At 43.0% G+C, this 20,286-nt stretch overlaps 1 protein-coding gene across 4 annotated transcripts in view; it reads left to right on the plus strand.

Moving 5' to 3' along the window:
* LOC130355285 (pleckstrin homology domain-containing family A member 3-like) overlaps positions 1 to 16,975 on the plus strand; it is a 34,062-nt gene extending 17,087 nt beyond the window's left edge. For 2 of the 4 annotated variants that reach the window (XM_056555216.1, XM_056555214.1), the window contains 6 exons: positions 7,957 to 8,073; positions 9,642 to 9,797; positions 12,808 to 12,944; positions 13,677 to 13,847; positions 16,590 to 16,633; positions 16,827 to 16,975. In XM_056555216.1, coding sequence (XP_056411191.1) covers positions 8,052 to 8,073; positions 9,642 to 9,797; positions 12,808 to 12,944; positions 13,677 to 13,847; positions 16,590 to 16,633; positions 16,827 to 16,950 — 654 coding nt within the window. In that variant the 5' untranslated portion in view covers positions 7,957 to 8,051 and the 3' untranslated portion in view covers positions 16,951 to 16,975. Of the gene's footprint in view, positions 1 to 6,857; positions 6,968 to 7,956; positions 8,074 to 9,641; positions 9,798 to 12,807; positions 12,945 to 13,676; positions 13,848 to 16,589; positions 16,634 to 16,826 lie in introns of those variants that run through there. The other 2 variants (XM_056555217.1, XM_056555215.1) reach the window with 2 other exon arrangements.
* Positions 16,976 to 20,286: the final 3,311 nt, after the last annotated feature.

The following is a 20,286-nucleotide window of genomic DNA, read 5'->3' on the forward strand; positions in this document are numbered from 1 at the left end:
GCGGCGATGTGACATACAAAAGCAGATCATCTGCAAATGCTGAGCAGACATGTCGCTCCCCATCCCGCTGGAATCCTGAGATAGCCTGGTCAGATCTGAGTGCGTTAAGTAAGTGTTCCATACATAAAACATACAGCAGGGGGGAGAGCGGACACCCCTGTCTTGTCCCATTCCGAATCTGTATAGGGGAAGAGAGGGAGCCATTAATCCTAATTCTCGCCTGAGGGTCACTGTAAAGTGCAGAAATGCGGCCCAACATAGCAGGTCCCAGACCGATCTGCGAGAGGGTAGCCTTCATGAATCCCCAATCCACCCTGTCAAATGCCTTCTCGGCATCAAGCGACAGTAACATCAATGGCTGACGGTCGGCTCTAGCCAGATGGATGATGGAGAAAGCTCGTATGGTGTTATCACGCGTTTCTCTAGTCTTGATAAAGCCAGATTGGTCAGGGTGGATCAGGGGTCCAAGAACAGCGGCCAAGCGGTCTGCAGTAACTTAGCGAATAGCTTGGTATCTACGTTGAGTAGGGAGATGGGGCGGTAGCTAGCGCATAGGTTCGGATCCCTACCCTCTTTGGGTATCACTGTTATGTGTGCAGTCAGCGAATCAGGGGGAAAAGTGGAGTCTTTGGAAATGACGTTGAAGGCACCGCACAATATCGGGAGCAGGTCTCCCTTCAGTGTCTTGTAGAATTTGGCGGTATAACCGTCAGGACCTGGACTTTTACCAGCCGGTATATTGGATATGGCGGCGGCTATCTCTTCCTCCGTGAACGGTGCCTCCAAGGACTCAATGTCAGCGTCTGTCAGTCTAGGAAGGGCTGTGCTGGACAAATAGTCGGTCAGGGAGAGGGGGGGAGAGGAGGAGGGGAAGGTCGGGGATGGAGAGGGAATGTTGTATAAATCAGTGTAATATCTTTCAAAGGCAGTTAAGATTTCTCCCGTGAGAAATGTCCTGCCCCCTTGGGGAGTTGTGATAGATGGGACGTACAACGCCTCTCTCCTGTCGCGCAGCGCCCTAGCCAAATATTTCCCAGGTTTGTTACCCCATTCGTAAAACGCCTTAGAGCAATGTTGTCGGTAGTATTTGTAACTGTCGTTCAGAAGTGTACAGATGTCATGTCGGGTTTTGATCAGGGCTCGCAGAGACGATTCCTGCCGGGATCGTTTGTGTTGGGCCTCAAGGGTCGCTAGAGAGTCGAGTAGAAGCTTCAGCTTGTCCGACTTCGCCTTTTTAAGGCGAGAGCCATGCCTAATCAACACCCCTCTCAGTACACATTTAAGTGCCTCCCACTGAGTGGGAAGCGGCGTGTCATCTCCTGCATGGTCGGTCAAGAAATGGGCTATGGTGGACTTAAGGTCGGTCAGGCATAGTGAGTCCAACAGTAGAGACTCATTCAGTCTCCAGTTATATTGGGGTCTACTGAGGGAGGGTATTAAAACCGTACAGTGGACCGGGGCGTGGTCGGACAGAAATATGTTACCTATGTGGGAAGAGGATAGTCGAGATAGATAAAAATGGGGTAAAAAAATATAGTCCAGTCGGCTGTAGGAGTCATGGGGGCTAGAGTAGAACGTGTAGTCTCTATCGTTGGCATGTTGGAGTCTCCACACGTCACACAGCTGCAAGGAATGTAAGAGTTTCTTAAGTTTGCTGAGCTGACAGTACGAAACAGCGGAGTGCCGTGCGGAGGTATCCAACAACGGGTTCAAAGCAAGATTCAGGTCACCCCCCAGGATGAGCATGCCCTGTGCGAAGGAGGACAAGTCCTCCAGTGTCTTCAATAGGAATTGTATCTGTAAACTATTTGGGGCGTATATCGTCGCTACAGTCACCACCTGGTCTAAAATCGTGCCCTTAATAAACAGAAAGCGGGCATCCGGATCGGACTTAACCTCCAAAATTCTGAACGGTAGGGTACGATGGAATCCAATCGAGACCCCCTTCGAGCGTGATTCAGAATTTGTGCTGTGGAACCAGGTGGTGAAATAGCGACCGAGACGCTCTGGCGTGTGTCCCGTCTTGAAATGCGTTTCCTGTATGCATAAGATTTTAGTGTGCAGTTTGTGTAAGTGGTAAAGGATTTTGGATCGTTTCTCTGGGATGTTAAAGCCCTGAACATTCAATGTGGTTACCTTTACATCCGTCATGATGTTGAAGACGGAGGAGTCCTGTCGGAGAGGCTTGGAGTACGCGGCTCGGCAGAGAGATCCGGAACCTAGTGAGGGGGAGAGAAACACACACAATAGGAGGAGAGGTTATTGAGAGGACAAAAAGGAGGGGTAAGAAGAGAAAGAAAAACGAAAAAAATAAAAAGCAAGAACACTTGCAAAAAATGTCTAACCGCAGAACAGATCTTCTGCCAAAAAGGTGTATAAAAACTACACCAGCCCTATTAGGGGAGGAAACTAAGGCTAAAGGAGAGGTCCTTCCAGATAACAGGATACGTTAATGGACAATCAAACAATAAGCAGAGTTAGTCCGTCTGCACAAGGCCTATAGTAGACAGGAGCTAAACTAGCGGTATTAACATAGATGTGGGGACGTGTTAGAAATAAGGGCGATGAGCACTAGGGGGGATCGGGGGGGGGGGGGGTAGATGGGGGAGGGGGGGCCAGTAATTGTATAATCTCAGTCCAGCTTGTAGGAAAGTTGAGTCCGTGGCAGGTGTCAGGGACTTAGAGGGTTGGGGTGGAAGGAGAGGCAGTTAAGACTAGGGTGAGCGACTGGAACAGTCATTCAGAGCCGGTCAGGGCTCTATGCCATGATCCTCCGGACCGTTCATTCGTCGTCTCTGTCTCTGGGGTAGAGGTTCTCCGGCTGTCCGTCTGCGAGTAGGGGTTCTTTGCGACGCTCGTGGCACTGGTGGAGGGGCATACGGGTCCCTCAAGAAGGCTATCCAGTCCGGGAGCGACAGCTGTGGCAGGTCCAGGGTATCGAGGAAGGTCTGTAGGTCGCCTGGGTGGCGCAGAGTAGCAGTAGTGGACCCAGAGGAGACATGTAGGGCAAACGGGAAGCCCCATCTGTACTGGATATTGCGTTCCTGTAGCATACGTAGTAATGGTCGCAGTAAGGCTCTTTGGCGAAGTGTACGCCGAGATAGATCAGGGTAAATTTGGAGAGTAGCCCCGTCAAAGTCCACATCTCCCATATGACGCACCTTTTGCATAAGTTGTTCCTTCACTGTATATTTGTGTATACAGCAAATGACATCACGGGGGCGAGATGGATCCGTGCTGGGTGCTCTCAGTGCACGGTGCACCCGGTCAAGCTCTATGTGGGTCTCCGGGGGGCGTCCTAGGACCAAGTTGAAAACTCCAGTGATGGTAGCGTGAAGGTCAGGAGCCCTAGTGGCTTCTGGGAGGCCACGTATACGAACATTGTTCCTGCGGTTTCTGTTTTCAATGTCGTCCAGGTGGTCAGCTAGGGCGTGGTGGGTGGACGTTTGAGCGTTCAGGGCTGTTTGCATCTCTTTCATTGAGGTAATGACAGATTCACGAAAGTCCTCCAAAACACAAACCCTTCCCTGTAAGTCTGCTACATCGCGCTTAACAGGTTGTAGATCCTGACGCCATGCAAACTTAAGATCAGAGGCCATGGCGGACATCTCAGACTTGGTAGGGAGCAGCGCCAATAATGCTTGCAGTTCGGGGTGCCCCTTTAAAAGTGCCACAGCTTGAGCAGGTGGAGGGAGGGAGGATGCAATGTAGTCACTGCCTTGAGAATCATTAGTCACTATGGAAGCATGAGTCCCCGAGGATCGTGGATCTCCTTGTGGCCATACTTGGGGGGTCAGATCCCCGTTTGCATAATCCGTACGTGAAGCAGGGTAGGGAGACAGATGTGCGGGCGGTCGAGTGCAGGGCTCTCGGGCAGCTGCACAGGGCCCCACCAGTGGCTCAGGCAAGTATCTCAGTCCCTGCATCAATCCCTCTTCAGGTGGGTACAGCTGGGAGGTGGGCGAGGGGGGTCCCCTCTGACTCCCAAACATGGAAGGGGTGCTGGGTGTGGGTGAGTGATCCACGCGGGGCTTCTGTGCAGGTGGGGTCAGTGGAGTCAGGGGCCGGTGTGATGGCTCAGCTGTGTCCCCCTCAGCACTCACCTCCATTGGGAAGATGGACGGGTCGGAGGCTTCCCCGGAGAGCCGCCGCCGGTCCCGTCCGCTCTCTTGCACGCTGGGGATCATCAGGCAGTCACCGTCCCGTGGCGTCTCCGTGGGGCGCTGCGTTCCTGTTCGCGCTGCGCTCAATGTGTGTGGAGGCGGCGGATGTGCAGTCTCTCCGCTGGTGAGGAGCAGGTTCGGTGCGGCTGCGACTCTGCGGGCCTCAGTGGGTAAGTGGGTCTTCTGTGCTGCCGAGGAGTTAGTCGCGGCACGTTGCCTCGTTGTCGGCGGGGAGGAGGCGGGAGTAGATGGTGGCGGCTGCTCCCGCGCCATTTTGGACTGACCCGCCAGTTCCTTCGGCGGCTCCGAGAGCCTGCTCAGGGGACTGAAGAAGTTTTTGATGGGGACCCCTAAGTGCCTGGGTGTCCCTGCGGAGTGTCCCCTCTTTCCTGGACGCCTAGTGCTCATGAAAGGCGGTGGATTCCCCGTTTGTAGAGGCCAGGGAGACGGAGCTCTGCTCTCCTGCGTCTGTCTCACTCCATAGCCGGACACGCCCCCCAAGAAGCATATTTTTTAATAACATGCAATTGTAAAGTTATTCTGCATACATTAATCTATAATATATCAAAAGTTTTTTGATGAGAGGTACCCTTTAATAACTTCCTATAAGTAAATAGCCTAGCTATATAGAAATGGCTTTTCTGGTATTTCTGACATTAAGGCTGGGGCTACTCAGCAACTTTTTGTCACATTACATGGTTGATTTTTATCTATTGAGTTTCAGCTGCAGGGCAAAGCATTACATTACATTGTATACAATACTGCAGCTGTCACACCATACCTAACATCAATCAAGTAGCTACAAAAGTCAGTCAGTCAGGTTTTCCATTTCTGTGTATTTATAGGGATGTTCAGTGACTTTCCCCTAAAGTAAACACAGTAAACAGTTTCTTATCTGTCGGTGCACAGGATGACTTATACATATTGCACAAGAATACGGAAGAAATTTATTGTACGTGTTGGCAACATAAAGTAAAACAATTTTTTTTTTTTTTCGGTTTTTGTTTTTTTTTCTCTTTGACTTCTTGTTTGTTTGGAGGTTTTCCTATTTTGTGTAACCCCTTAAGGACTCAGCGTTTTTCCGTTTTTGCATTTTTCATTTTTTCCTCATCACCTTCTAAAAATCATAACACTTTCAATTTTGCACATAAAATTCCATATGATGGCTTTTATTTTTTGTGCCACCAATTCTACTTTGCAGTGACATTAGTCATTTTACCAAAAAATTGACGGCGAAACGGAAAAAAAATTAATTGTGCGACAAAATTGAAGAAAAAATTTCATTTTGTAACTTTTGGAGGCTTCTGTTTCTACACAGTATATTTTTCGGTAAAAATGACACCTTATCTTTATTCTGTAGGTCCATACGATTAAAATGATACCCTACTTATATAGGTTTGATTTTGTCGCACTTCTGGAAAAAATCATAACTACATGCAGGAAAATGTATACGTTTAAAATTGTCATCTTCCGACCCCTATAACTTTATTTTTCCGCGTACAGGGCGGTATGAGGGATAATTTTTGTGCCGTGTTCTGAAGTTTTTATCGGTACTTTGGAATTTTTTTGCGCGTACGCCATTGACCGTGCGGTTTAATGAACGATATATTTTTATAGTTCGGACATTTACGCACGCGGCGATACCACATATGTTTATTTTTATTTACACAGTTTTTTATGGGAAAAGGGGGGTGATTCAAACTTTTATTAGGGAAATGACCTTTATTAACTTTTTTTTTTTTCTTCACTTTTTTTTTTTACAGTGTTATAGCTCCCATAGGGACCTATAACACTGCATACACTGATCTTTTACCCTGATCCCTGCAGATCCATAGCTTTGCGTGGATCAGTGTTCTAGGGGCTCGATTGCTCAAGCCTGTAGCTCAGGCTTGGAGCAATCAAACTTTAAAAGAAGCTTTCTCTGTAGTATACAGCAGCTGTTAAGTACTGGAAGGATTAAGATTTTTAAATAGAAGCAATTTACAAATCTGTTTAACTTTCTGACACCAGTTTGTTTAAAACAAATTTATTTATTTTTTTGCACCAGAGTACCCCTTTAAATGATGTACATCACAATTGACTGTGAAATACAAAAGGAGATTTTAAGTCTGGTAACCGCCAGTAGCTCCAGTAAAAGGCCCAGTTGGCTTTTATACTCTAACAGCTATCCAGCAGTGTGTCTGTGTCTCCAGACTGCAAACACTTGTGTAGTCTGGTCCTTTAGTCAATGTTGACACTCCTCTATATTTCCTCCTCATTTTGCTAACTTACATCTAGTAGAAGAGGTGGAGCATGTCTACAGAATCACCCAGAATAACAAGACACAACATTTCTGCTAAAAGAAGCCGCCACCCCCCCATAGGGCTCTCTGGAAATAACAATTTGTTCTAAACTACTCATTCATTCTGAAATATTGTTAATATCGATCTCCAGATGAATCGGGCTACATCTGCCCATAGTAGTTAACTCCCTCCCTTCTCCCCTTTTCATACACTTCTATGTCTAACAGTTATGCTAGATTAGCAGCTTATACTGCTCAGTGTTGCTCTTTAAAGTCCTTCATGCTTCTTCTGCTTTTAAGGGTGTACTATAGAGATATAAGGGATCAGTCTATGGGTGATGTCATATTAGCTCATCTACACCCACCAGCTCAGGGATAACTACAAAATACTAGCAGAAGGGGATAACTGGTGAAAAATGCCATATACAGCCAGCCATAGTGCTGCTCCTCATGAAAGCTTAAATCGTTGCTGTCATTTGAAGAAAAAAAAACTTTTGACACATCTCTACAACTACTTTTGCAGGTCAGATACATCTTTCTGTACTAAATTTCGTCAAGGTGGTCTTGGATTATACTTTTATGTCTTAAAACATTACTTGGTATTGTAATACTTATTGTGCTTTATTATTGATCCTGTAATCATATTTTGATGCTCTCTTTGTATCTATTTGCTTTGAACTAGATTCACTATTCACTACCTCTCTCTGCATCAATGTGCCTGCATATCCTGTTAAAGGAGTAGTCCGGCGCACACTTTTCTTATTTTATCCATTCTGGGCTGCAAAAAAAAAAGAAAACAAACTTTCTCTTGCTTGCCTACGCGCCCCCGGACCTCCGGTACAGGTGTTTGGTCACCGGGCTGTTTGCTTCTTACTTCCTGTTAGCCCGGCACGTCACATGGAGCTTCAGCCTATCACCGGCCGCAGTGATGTCCCGCCTTGGCCGGTGATAGGCTGAAGCTCCGTGTGACGTGCCGGGCTAACAGGAAGTAAGAAGCAAACAGCCCGGCGACTGAAGGGGGCATGTAGGCAGGCAAGAGAAAGTTTGTTTTCTTTTTTTTTGTTTGTTTTTTTACAGCCCGGACCGGATAAAGTAAGAAAAGTGTGCGCTGGACTACTCCTTTAACCTTGTTAAAATTAGATTGCATTGGGTCTCAGTCTTGAGAAGTGCACAGCAGTGTGTGCTTCGCTCCCCAGCTGTCAATCAAATCTGATTCTTTGACTGCATTAGTCTATGGCACTGTTTGCTAACCAGTGTGTTCCCAGCTGTTGCAAAACTACAAATCCCAGCATGCCAAAGGCTGTCTGGGCATGCTGGGCTTTGTTGTTTTTCAGCAGCAGAAGACACTGGTTGGAAACATTGTTCAGTGAAGAAAGCAAGTCGGATCAGTCAGACAGCCTGCCGAGGAGTAAGGAGCAATGCCACGTACTTCACCAGCTAATACCACTCTCTCACATCTGGTCTCAGTACCATTGTGCCATTTTGTAACATTGTCCTCTACATTCTGAACAGGCTGGCAGCCACGCTACTTTGTTCTGGACCAAGGCATCTTGTCCTACTATGATTCACAGGATGATGTTGATAAAGGGAGCAAGGGTAGCATTAAGATGGCCGTGTGTGAAATCCGAGGTAAGGTGTACTTCAGCCTTAGAATGCCCCTTGTCATTTTCTAGTACAAGGCAGAAACAAGTATGAAAGGGTCTGAAGACTTTCTGAATGCATTATATACAGCATATTATGTTTGAAGGTAGATTATGCTTATGTAGAAAAGAAAAATATATATACAGTGATCCCTCAACATACAATAGTTTCAACATACAATGGTCTTTTCTGAACTATTGTAAGTTGAAACCAGACTCAACATACAATGTACAGACAGTCCAGATCTGTGAAACGTGTCAATGGCCGGAAGAACCGACCAATCACAATGGGCATTTTACTGGTAAAACCCCTGTATTCCTGAAGCGTATGCACTGACTGATGTCTGGTAGTGCCCCCTACAGTACAGGGAGGTATCACATGTTCTGTACACTTTCCCTGTACCAGGGTTAGCTGCTCCTCTGGACACCTGGTGGGGGTGGCTCCATGTTACTTTTTTAGGGCATTGCCTGTACTGTACAGGACCCCGAGGAAGATCTTGTCCTCTACATAGACCAGTGTTTCCCAAGCAGGGTGCCCCCAGCTGTTGCAGAAATACAATTCCCATCATGCCCGGACAGCTTTTGGCTGTCCGGACATGCTGGGAGTTGTACTTTTGCAACAGCTGGAGGCTCCCTGCTTGGGAAACACTGACATAGACAGTGATTTACAGCTCCCAGCAGATCATTCTTACTTTTATATGTAAGGATTTGCTTTATATATATATATTGGTTATCTACTTATTTTTCTTTAATCCTCATTTTTTCCTATTTTTGGATGACATTTTGGTGCCTTTAGAACCGATTACCAGGTTTCCATAGAGTTATGGTCTCGACGTACAATGGTTTCAACATACAAAGGTCGTCCTGGAACCAATTAATATTGTAACTTGAGGGACCTCTGTATATGTAATATGCTCTTCATAAATAGGAACATGTGCTAGTTTAATATTTTAGCCCATATGGTATAATTTTAGACATGGGCAGATCTAAAAACACTGATAGTATAACCTTATTTGATCATAGACTTGCCAAAAAAGTCATACAGATTAGTAAATTTCTTTGTTTAAAATCTTAATCCTTTCAGTACTTTTCCCCTGCTGAATACTACAGAGGAAGTTGTATAGTTCTTTACTGTCTGACCACAGTGCTCTCTGCTGCCACATCTGTCCGTATCAGGAACTGTCCAGAACAGGAGCAAATCCCCATAGTGAACCTCTCCTGACAAGGACAGAGATGGCAGCAGAGAGCACTGTGGTCAGACTGTAGAGAACTACACCACTTTTTTTCTGTAGTATACAGCAGCTAAGTACTGGAAGGATTAAGATTTTTAAAGTAGAAGTCATTTACCAATCTGTATAACTTTCTGGCACCAGTTGAATATTTTTTTTTTCTTTCTCCGAAGTAGTACCCTTTTTAATCTTGTATTATGCTTTCTGTAGATCATCTTCTAGCTCACGTATTAGTCTCTGTGAAATCTTTGGTTCTTTTTAGGTCTCTATTCTTAGTTCATGTGACTTCTCTGCTTTATAAACTAATTCAAATACCTTTTGTTTACAGTGCATCAGGCAGATAGCTGCAGAATGGATCTCTATATACCAAAGGAGCAGTGCTTTTACCTGCGAGCAGACAATGTAGCGGATAGACAAAGATGGTTGGTGGCCCTAGGTTCGGCCAAAGCCTGCTTGGGGGACATTGAATCTCAAAAATCTAAAGGCAAGTATGCTTCTCTTTTAGAATAGCACAAAGAGAATGTTTCACATAGATCTGTTTTCTTTATTAGAGCCAGATACTGTTTTTGTTTTCTAATCTGTTTATATTTTCTGATTTGCATCTATTTTATTTATGCGTTATTTTAGTGATATGCATTAAAGGGGTACTCCGGCGCTAAGACATCTTATCCAAAGGATAGGAGATAAGATGCCTGATCGCTGGGGACCCCCGTGATCTTGCACGCAGCACCCTGGTTACAATCAGTCCCCGGAGAATTTTTGCTCCGGGTCTGATTACTGTTGATCATGGGGGCCGGAGCATTGTGACATCACGGTCTCGACCCTGTGTGACGTCACGCTCTGCCCCCTCAATGCAAGCCTATGGGAGGGGGCGTGACGGCTGTCACGCCCCCTCCCATAGGCTTGCATTGAGGGGGTGGAGCGTGACATCACACGGGGGCGGGGCTGTGATGTCACAATGCTCCGGCCCGCGTGATCGCCAGTAATCAGACCCGGAGCGAACATGCTTCGGGGACTGATTATAATGGGGTGCTGCGTGCAAGATCACGGGGGTCCCCAGTGATCAGGCATCTTATCTCCTATCCTTTGGATAGGGGATAAGATGTCTTAGTGCCGGAGTGCCCCTTTAAAGCAGAACTCATGGACATAGACACACTAGACAGGACCTGTCCCATTTAGATAAATTAAAGACTCTACTGGGCATTCTCTTACTTTTTTAGAGGTCATTTTACAGGAAGGGGGGATGATGAGCAAGTTCTGTTGTGAATGGTGGTGGATCCAGTGTTAGCTATGTGCTGGTGTCACCTTTCACTGAAATCCTGTCTGTACTTAGATGAAAGGTATTACTGGGAAATGATCTGTGCAGGACAGGATACTGCAAGGTTTCAGTTATATTATAAAATGTTCTGACATTCTTCCTATAAAATAATTGTAACTATGGTTATCATATACACCTGACTCTAATGGGTCATGTTCTGCTGACATATTCTCAGCATGGTGCTTTAGAAACAAACTTAGCTCATTGCTGTACAGAGTCATGGCACAAGGATATTATGGCCTCCATAAGGATCTGACAGGAGTTGTGCCTACAGTCAGAATGTCTGCAGAGACCTACAATGAATTCCAGTTGTTGCTGGTTCACAGTGTGTAAAAATGCAGACAAACTGGATTAAACTAGTGGCTTACTGAGTGAACTCGAGCTCCAGATTGGAACCACTCTATTGATTATGTAAGGTTTTTTTTTTTTACATAAGTTTCTTGCACATTTTACTTTGATTTCATCATTTCAGAGAAGCTGGAAATCGTCCATTCGGTACAGGATTTGTAGACTCCCGTGATGTCCTATTACAGCTGCACATTGTTTGGCTTTAATATAAATGGTTAACATCTGTCTGTACTGTGATCCTTTTGCTTCCAGCTTTATTTCTTTACACATAATTGGGTACTCATGTCCATATATTAAATTTTTTTAACTCCTATTGGTTCATTGTAAGCGTTCTCCAGGAGTTTTGTCAAGGCCGCCTACACTTTTGATTACTAGAATTGGGCTGCACGCAGTGAAGTTCTGACAAACTCTGACAGTACCCGGACATGCCCCACTGTAAGACATTAACAGCATGGCAGCTGTTTGTAAATTTAAGCTTTTATACCAATGTGACTAAAGCCTTTAACCCGTTAAGGACCCAGCCAATTTTCGTTTTTGCAGTTTAGTGTTTTTTCCTCTTCCCCCTTCTACAAATCATAACTTTTTCAATTTAGCACCTACAGACCCATATAAGGGCTTGGTTTTTTGCATTGCCATTTTTACTTTGTAATGACATCACTTATTTTACAACAAGCTGCATCAAAACAAAAAAAAATAACTTTTTTGTTGGGTGAAATAATTTTTTTTTTCATATTCTGACCCCTATAACTTTTTTATGTTTCCGCATGCGGGGCTATATGAGGTCTCATTTTTTGCGCCGTGATCTGTAGTTATTTTCGATACCATTTTTGTTTTGATAGGACTTTTTGATCACTCTTTATTTTTTTTATGGGATATGAAGTAACAAAAATGCACAGTGTACGTGTACGCCATCGACGGTGCAGTTTAACTAACCTTATATATTAATAGTTAGGACATTTACGCACGTGGCGGTACCACATAGTAATTTTTTTATATATTACGTTTTATTGAAAAAATTGGAAAAGTGGGGGGGGGGGGAATTCAAACTTTTATTAGGAAGGGGTTAATTCACTTTTATAAACGTTTTTTTTTTTCTTTTTTTTTTTTTGTCCCCATAGGGGGCTATACCATGCAATTTTTTGATTGCATATACTGTTCAATGCTATACCATAGCATAGCATTGATCAGTGTTATCGGTACTCTGCTGCTACAGCCTGCAATGATCACCGCAATGATCCCAATGAGCTCAGCTGAGCTGGCAGGATCATTTTACTTTCGTTTTAGGTGTCTAAAGGGTTAATGCCGGGTATCGGCCCAATCGGTGGTGCCCGGTATTAACCCTGGGTCCTGGCTGCTGATAACAGTCAGGACCCACCGGCTCGTGAGAAGGCTTCAAACCCTGGTAACTGGACCAGGGCGTAGAGGTATGCCCTGCGTCCCTAACAGGTTAAGGGTGTATCCGCACATACAGTATCCTGCACATATTTGATGCGCAGGATATTTTGCTGCAGATTTCCATGTAAACTTAATGACTGAACACAGCATCAAATATGCGCAGGATACTGTACTTGTGAGTACACTGGTTACTCCACTCTAAGGAGAGCAGAGTAAAAAGGGACACAATGGTTGGCTGAGCAGTTCTACCCCTTCATGTTAGCTATTGGTGTGGGACTCTACACTCAGACCCACAGCGATTCAAATTTAACTAACATTTCAGAAGTTTGCAAAATGGATGGGTATCCTTCTGGTTACCCATTTGGTTAGTTTTGTATTTTAGTTGTAACTGTAATGTGGAGTCTTATTCATATCCTGTACCTGTGTTTCCCAGATGTGCTGCCAGATAATGACAGTCTTAGTCGGAAGCTGTCAGAGTTGCGGCTCTTCTGTGATCTACTCATGGGGCAAGTGGCAGAAGTTAAAGAAGCAGTGACTACAGAGGAGACAGGAGCTGCACCAAACAAGGAGGTAAATACTGTCACATTCCTCCCGTACAGCATTAATATTACAGTACATGGTCTCTTCAGAGCAGGAACCTCTAAGCGTGAATTTCAGAAGACGGTTGGAGGAGAGATCAAACAAATACCTGTAATGGATGAAAAAGTTGGAACACTTTGGCCAATAAAATCCTTTCTTTGCGTTGGCTACCTTGGCTTACCAGAGGGAAGTTAGGGGCCCTGTTCTCTCACTTATCAAGGAAAGATAGGGCTTCAAATAGGACGCCGGCTCCACGAGGCGCAGGATAAACTCAGCAGGAGACCAGGTAAAAGGAAGGTGGTTTAATCACAAGATGCAACGCGTTTCACTGCAATCACGCAGCTATACCAGCCGGAAGGCAGCAGATCACTCACTTTCTTTACGTGCATATCATTGTTGTATATGTTGTTACTCAACAATTTGGGGTGAGCGGCTTTCATGCCTAGCCTTTTCATTTATATATATATATATATATATATATATATATATATATATCTCTTTTAAAGCATTATGGAGCGCTTTTATCTCCCTTTAGACTCTCACTTATCAGACATTTATGATGTTCCCTTTTAATTCTACATCATGGATTACAAGACCATGAACATTATAGTTATCCTCTATAGATCCTTGTTTCCTCTATTGTCAAATTATTTTCTTTGTTTGCAGAACTTTCAAGATTTACTGTGTATGAATGTTCCTTTATTTATTTTTATTATCTTTCAGAAGCTGAACACTGCGTGCTCCAACCTACAGGGAACATGCTCTTACATCTGTTCTACTTTAGATGAATGTATAACGTATGTTAACACTAGCCTGCATCTGCAGAAACAAGACCCCCCTCTACCAGTCTTACCTGGGGATGTGGTTGGCAGCAAACTTCCCCTGAGTCGAAAGGTATTCCTTATCCGTTATGTAGTAAAGTTTGACAACTTCTACAGTCACTGGCTTCCTTATCTGTTGTTTAGGGTGCTAATGTGTATGTATACTTTATATTTGTGAGCTAGTATAAGTAGACATTGAATAAGGATGATGAATATATATACTTATAGGTGAGGAAGTATTTGAGATGTGTGCCTTTTAAAGATATAAGACCTCAGTAATACTAGCTTAACCCCTTAACGACCACTGACGTAAATGTACGTCCAGGTTTGGCGGTACTTCCCGCACCAGGACGTACATTTATGTGCTGTGTATGACCGCAAGCATCGGAACGGTGCTCACGTCTTACACGGCAGGTTCCGGCTGCTAGCAGCAGCCGGGGACCCGCCGGTAATGGCCGACATCTGTGATCGCACGGATGTCCGCCATTAACCCCTCAGATGCCATGATCAATACAGATCATGGTATCTGCAGCATCGCGGTACTTTGAATGGATGATCGGATCGCCCGAAGCGCTGCCGCGGCAATCCGATCATTCAGCATGGTGGCGGGAGGTCCCCTCACCTGGCTCCAGCCGTCTCCCGGGTTCTTCTGCTCTGGTCTGAGATCAAGCAGACCAGAGCATAAGATCACCGATAATACTGAGCAGTGCTGTGTCATATGCATAGCACTTAACAGTATTAGCAATCCAATGATTGCTATAGATAGTCCCCTATGGAGACATAAAAAGTGTAAAAATAAAAGAAATAAAGTAGAAAAATGTAAAAATAAAGTAGAAAAATGAAAAATCCCCTCCCCCAATAAAAATTTTACCCCCAAAAAGCGTAAATTTTTTCTTAATAAACATATTTGGTATAGCCGTGTGCCTAAATGTCCAAACTATCAAAATATATTGTTAATAATCCCGTATGGTGAATGGCGTAAACGTAAAAAATAAAAAAAGTCCAAAAATGCTGCTTTTTTGTCACATTTTATACAGAAAAAAATGTAAAATTATTTTAAAGTTTTATATATACAAATGTGGTATCGATAAAAATTACAGATGACGGCGCAAAAAATTAGCCCTCATACCGCCCTATATACGGAAAAATGAAAAAGTTATAGGTGGTCAAAATAGGGCGATTTTTAGATTACTGATTTTGTACAAAAAGCGGTACAAAAATATAAAAGTATCTAGCCATGGGTATCATTTTAATCGTATTGACCCACAGAATAATAAACATTTTTACCGTAAAGTGTACAGTGTGAAAACAAAACCCTCCAAAATGTGCAAAATTTTAGTTTTCATTTAAATTTCCTCCCTAAAATTTTTTTTGGGGGGGGTTCGCCGTACATTTTATGGTAAAATGAGAGGTTTCATTACAAAGTACAATTGGTCACGCAATAAACAAGCCCTTATATGGGTCTGTAGATGGAAATATAAAAGCGTTATGGATTTTAGCAGGCGAGGAGGAAATAACGAAAACTCTAAAATTTTATTGGCCTGGTCCTTAAGGTGAAAATGGGCTTGGTCCTTAAGGGGTTAAAGGGGTTATCCAGGAAAATACTTATATATATATATCTCAACTTGCTCCAGAAAGTTAAGCAGATTTGTAAATTACTTCTATTAAAAAATCTTAATCCTTTTAGTACTTATGAGCTGCTGAAGTGGAGTTGTTCTTTTCTGTCTAAGTGCTCTCTGACGACACCTGTCTTGGAAACTGTCCAGAGTAGAAGCAAATCTCCATAGCAAACCTCTTCTACTCTGTGCAGTTCCCGAGACAGACAGAGATGTCAGCAGAGAGCACTGTTGCCAGACAGAAAAGAACAACTCAACTTCAGCAGCTGATAATTATCAGAAGGATTAAGATGTTTTAATAGAAGTAATTTACAAAGCTGTTAAACTTTCTGGAGCCAGTTGACATGTAGAATTATTTTTTTTCCTGGAATACCCCTTTAAACAGAATCTTACCCCTTTACCAACACCTGTGACCATTTAGTGCATAACCCTTCAAGGTCAAGGATAGTGCGCCACCTATAGTGTGTTTAATGGTGGGAACTGTCATTGTATTCTCCAACTGGATGGGAGTTCTATGCTGCAGCAGAAACTTGGTAAGCGCCATGTTTAGTACCCTCATCACTGCTATTGCAGGATTATAGATTTATGTTGCCAGTATTGATTTATTTTGATATTTCTTACCACATTTGCATTGCTTTTAGCAGTAGTGTGAAGTCCTTTGTTAAGGTCACATACGAAATTGATCAGGGATTAGAAAGGTTTTTACATTCTTCCAATATCCAATTTGTATTGGTAGTAAGAAAGCAGGAGCTCTGTTTAGCCTATAAATGGACTTGATGATTTAGACACTATTCTTTCAAAATTTTAAGGTATCTGAACTTTTTGTTCAAGTGGCTGTCCCATCAGGGCAAGAACTGTCCATATACCCTGGTGAAACATATGGATGTCCATATAGAAGGTTTCTCCAATGGGATCACCATCTATGGACCAGAGTGGAGAGCTGCTAGGAAGCTACTCTTGTAGACTTTGGCCTATTCTGGCTACTTGCCAAATGTCTCAGGAGCCAGTCCCGCAGTAAGATACTACCATTTTAGTGATTAACAATTGAAGCAGATTTACTGATCTGGTAGTTGACAGAATAGCTCATACAGAGTTTGTTGGTTGAACATTTAGCCTCATGTATCATGGGGCATCACCCAGTTTAGTAATGTATTCCGTGCATTTTTGTGTTCTTATTTCCTTGTTTTGTTTTTCTTTAGGTTAAACGCTCTCTTAGTCAGCCTGTTGAATCAGCACCACCAAGGTAAGCAGGAGAATCTAGGTATCTTTGCAGTACTGCGTAATATTGCATCCCGTTATGTGGTTGGACTTGGTCATCCAGTTGATGATTATAATAAATTTACTATTCATGTTTGTTTAATGATTTGTAATGAGCTTTCAAATTCCTAAATAAATGGACATTTGATCTTGACATCAATGTGGCTTTTATCTCATAGGACTCCTAATTCCCCAAGGCAGGGTGATGGAGTTACCGTTATAAAGAATCTGGAGCAAATGGCGATGAGGTTACATTCCCAAGAACGAAAGTACTTGGCAGCCAGTAATGCAACATCTGGATGAAGAGCCTAGTCCAGTACTAAAACAGGTAAGTGCCAGGGGCATACCTACCAAATAAGTAGACTGCTCAGCTTCTATGGACCCCTGGAAAGTGGACCTAGACCAGGTTGATACATCCTTTACTTTAAAAGATGAAAAGACCCTGTGCTGGTATCCCAAACCTGCAGATCCATGTTGTGGAGAGTTTACCTAGAAATGCTCCATTCCATGCTTCTTGGGTTGTTAGGGGTATGGTAGTGTTTTACCACACTAGATGGGGGGCCATTAATATTACCATGTGGCCTCATCACCACTCTTGTCTTTTCATTCCTGGCACAGTTGGTATGTGCATGCCCATGTGACTATTGTCTTGATTTGTTGTATGTTTAGTTAGACTGTTATTTACAAGCAAAATGCTTTAAATTTATTTTTCTCTTTTATAGTACAGTGATCCCTCAACTTACAATGGCCTCAACATACAATAGTTTCAACATACACTGGTCTTTTCTGGACCACTGTAAGTTGAAACCAGACTCGACATACAATGCTACAGACAGTCCAGATCTGTGAAACGTGTCAATGGCCGGAAGAACTGACCAATCAGAATGGGCAATTTACTGGTAAAACCCCTGTATTACTGAAGCGTATGCACTGACTGATGTCTGGTAGCGCCCCCTACAGTACAGGAGGTATCACATGTTCTGTACACTTTACCTGTACCAGGGTTAGTTGCTCCTTTGGACACAAGGTGAGGGCGACTCCATGTTACTTTTTTAGAACATTGGCCCTGATTTATCAATCTGTCTGAAACAGAAACTGGAGTGATTTTCCCAAGCAACCAATCACAGCTCATGTTTTATATTTTAGGGAGCTCTGATAAAATGAAAGCTGAGCAGTGATTGGTTGCTTGGGAAATTCACTCCAGTTTCTGTCTCAGACAGATTGATAAATCAGGGCCATTGTGTGTACTGTACAGAACCCAGAAGAAGCTCCTGTCCTCTACATAGACCAGTGTTTCCCAAGCAGGGAGCCTCCAGCTGTTGCAAAACTACAACTCCCAGCATGCCCGGACAGCCAAAGGCTGTCCGGGCATGCTGGGAGTTGTAGTTTTGCAACAGCTGGAGGCTCCCTGCTTGGGAAACACTGACATAGACAGTGATTTACAGCTTCCAGCAGATATTTCTTACTTTTATATGTAAGGATTTGCTTTATCTATATTAGGTATCTACTTATTTTTCTTTAATTCTCACTTTTTCCTATTTTTGGATGACATTTTGGTGCCTTTAGAACCAATTACCAGGTTTCCATAGAGTTCTGGTCTCAACATACAATGGTTTCAAGATACAATGGTCGTCACAGAACCGATTAATATTGTAACTTGAGGGACCACTGTATAGATTACCTTAATAGGGAAGAGCTGTAAAAAAAAATTCCTATGGAAACCTTATTGTGGCCTTCTGCAAGTCAGGAAATCCATCCCCTTTCTTGGAGTAGAGGAATAAGGCTGTGCAGATCTTAATCCATTATGTGGATGGCACTGGGGAAACAAAGTCAACATCTAATAAAAATCATAAATAGCACTAAAATAAACTTACATTTGGCAAGTGCTCATAGAGTCAACAGCAAATGTAAAATGCAATGAACATTCTTATTACGTAACTAGTAATGTGTGAGTATACATTAATATCGATCTATAACCTTAAGCCGTCTTATACAAAGGGTTCCACCCGACATAACGACTTATGCCCATTATCAATAGGCAGCATAGTGCCAAATCATAATCTACAGACTAACCAAATAGAGTATTATAGTGGAAAAACTCCTAAATATATTGTACATTGCAAAAAGTCATAAAGACAACACAGTAGTATAAATAAAATACAACTTTATTTTTCATAGAGTAAAAAATAATAATTGGAAAATTGGAATGGGAAATAAGTCTCTGCAAGGGAGGGTCCTCTGAAAATGCATAGTAATTATAGGATAAATATATGTAGCTTGGGCAAACCGTAATATATGTTGATGTGGTGGCCCAGTACGGAAGGTGTTACCCCATGTCTTCACTGCCCTGTCAGCATCCTTCATTGTCCCCAGGGCCCCCTGCAGTAGTTTTCCCATTGTAAATATGTTGTACTGTATAAAATGTGTTATCACCTTAAGAGTTGTACCATGTGATGTACCATGTGATTGTTACCCTGGAGGTACCAGTGATCAGGTGATCCCAAGAGTGACCTATGGGCTCCCTGCTAGTCTCCCCCATACAAGCCCTGGATGGAGCTAGCTCTCTTTTTTTTGCACCAAGTCTTTGCTGAGGTCAGTCGTGCCTAGTGTGTGTGTCCAGAGTATTGGAGACCTCAAGTCAAGTCTTGCAGCCACAGTCAAGTGCAAGTAAACTAAACCTACAGCATTGTCCGTCATCAGCCAAGTCAGTCTCTTTCAAATTGTCAAGCAACGTGGCCTGCACCAAATTGTCTAGTCCTACTACAAGTCCCAGAAAGCCCTTAAGGTCTCTGCATCACTGGTCACCTCCTTGGGCCCTGGCTGAACTGTTTAGACTACTCTCAGTAAAGCTTCCAGGAATCAACTGGCTCCAGAAAGTTAAACAGATTTGTAAATTACTATTACAAAAATCTTAATCCTTCCAATAATTATCTGCTGCTGAAGTTGAGTTGTTCTTTTCTGTCTGACAACAGTGCTCTCTCCTGACACCTCTGTCTGTCTCAGGAACTGCACAGTAGAATAGGTTTGCTATGATGATTTGCTTCTACTCTGGACAGTTCCCAAAATCAGGTGTCAGAGAGAGCACGTAGACAGAAAAGAATAACTCGACTTCAGCATCTCATAAGTACTGAAAGGATTAAGATTTTTTAATAGAAGTAATTTACAAATCTTTTAACCTTCTGGAGCCAGTTGATAGATCTTAAAAAAAAAAAAGTTTTTTTTTTTCCTGGATAACCCTTTTAAGCCCTAAATAATTTTTATAGTGTCGTAACCCCTTTCCACCAGCGTGACTTCCTGTGGAGTTTTTTTTTCTTACATTATTTTCATTTCTGCTATGTTAAGATACTTTTTTTTTCCATTGAGAATACTGTATGAGGACTATTTATATAGGAAAACTTGTACCTTTTTTTTACACCCTTTTTGTAACCATATGATGTATTGCAAAAATATTTGTGGAGTGATATTGAAAAAAAATGCAATTGCATGTTATGTGGGGTTTTTATATATTACCGTATCTTCACTTTGCCGCAAAAATGACATTCATTCACATCACTGTTTTTACATCAGTTTAGTTCAAAGGATTCTATGCTTGAAAAACGTATAGAATCGAATACATAGACAAATCATATCCTACACATG

This window comes from Hyla sarda, chromosome 2 (assembly GCF_029499605.1).
Source record: "Hyla sarda isolate aHylSar1 chromosome 2, aHylSar1.hap1, whole genome shotgun sequence".
NCBI classification, from domain to species: Eukaryota; Metazoa; Chordata; class Amphibia; order Anura; family Hylidae; genus Hyla; species Hyla sarda.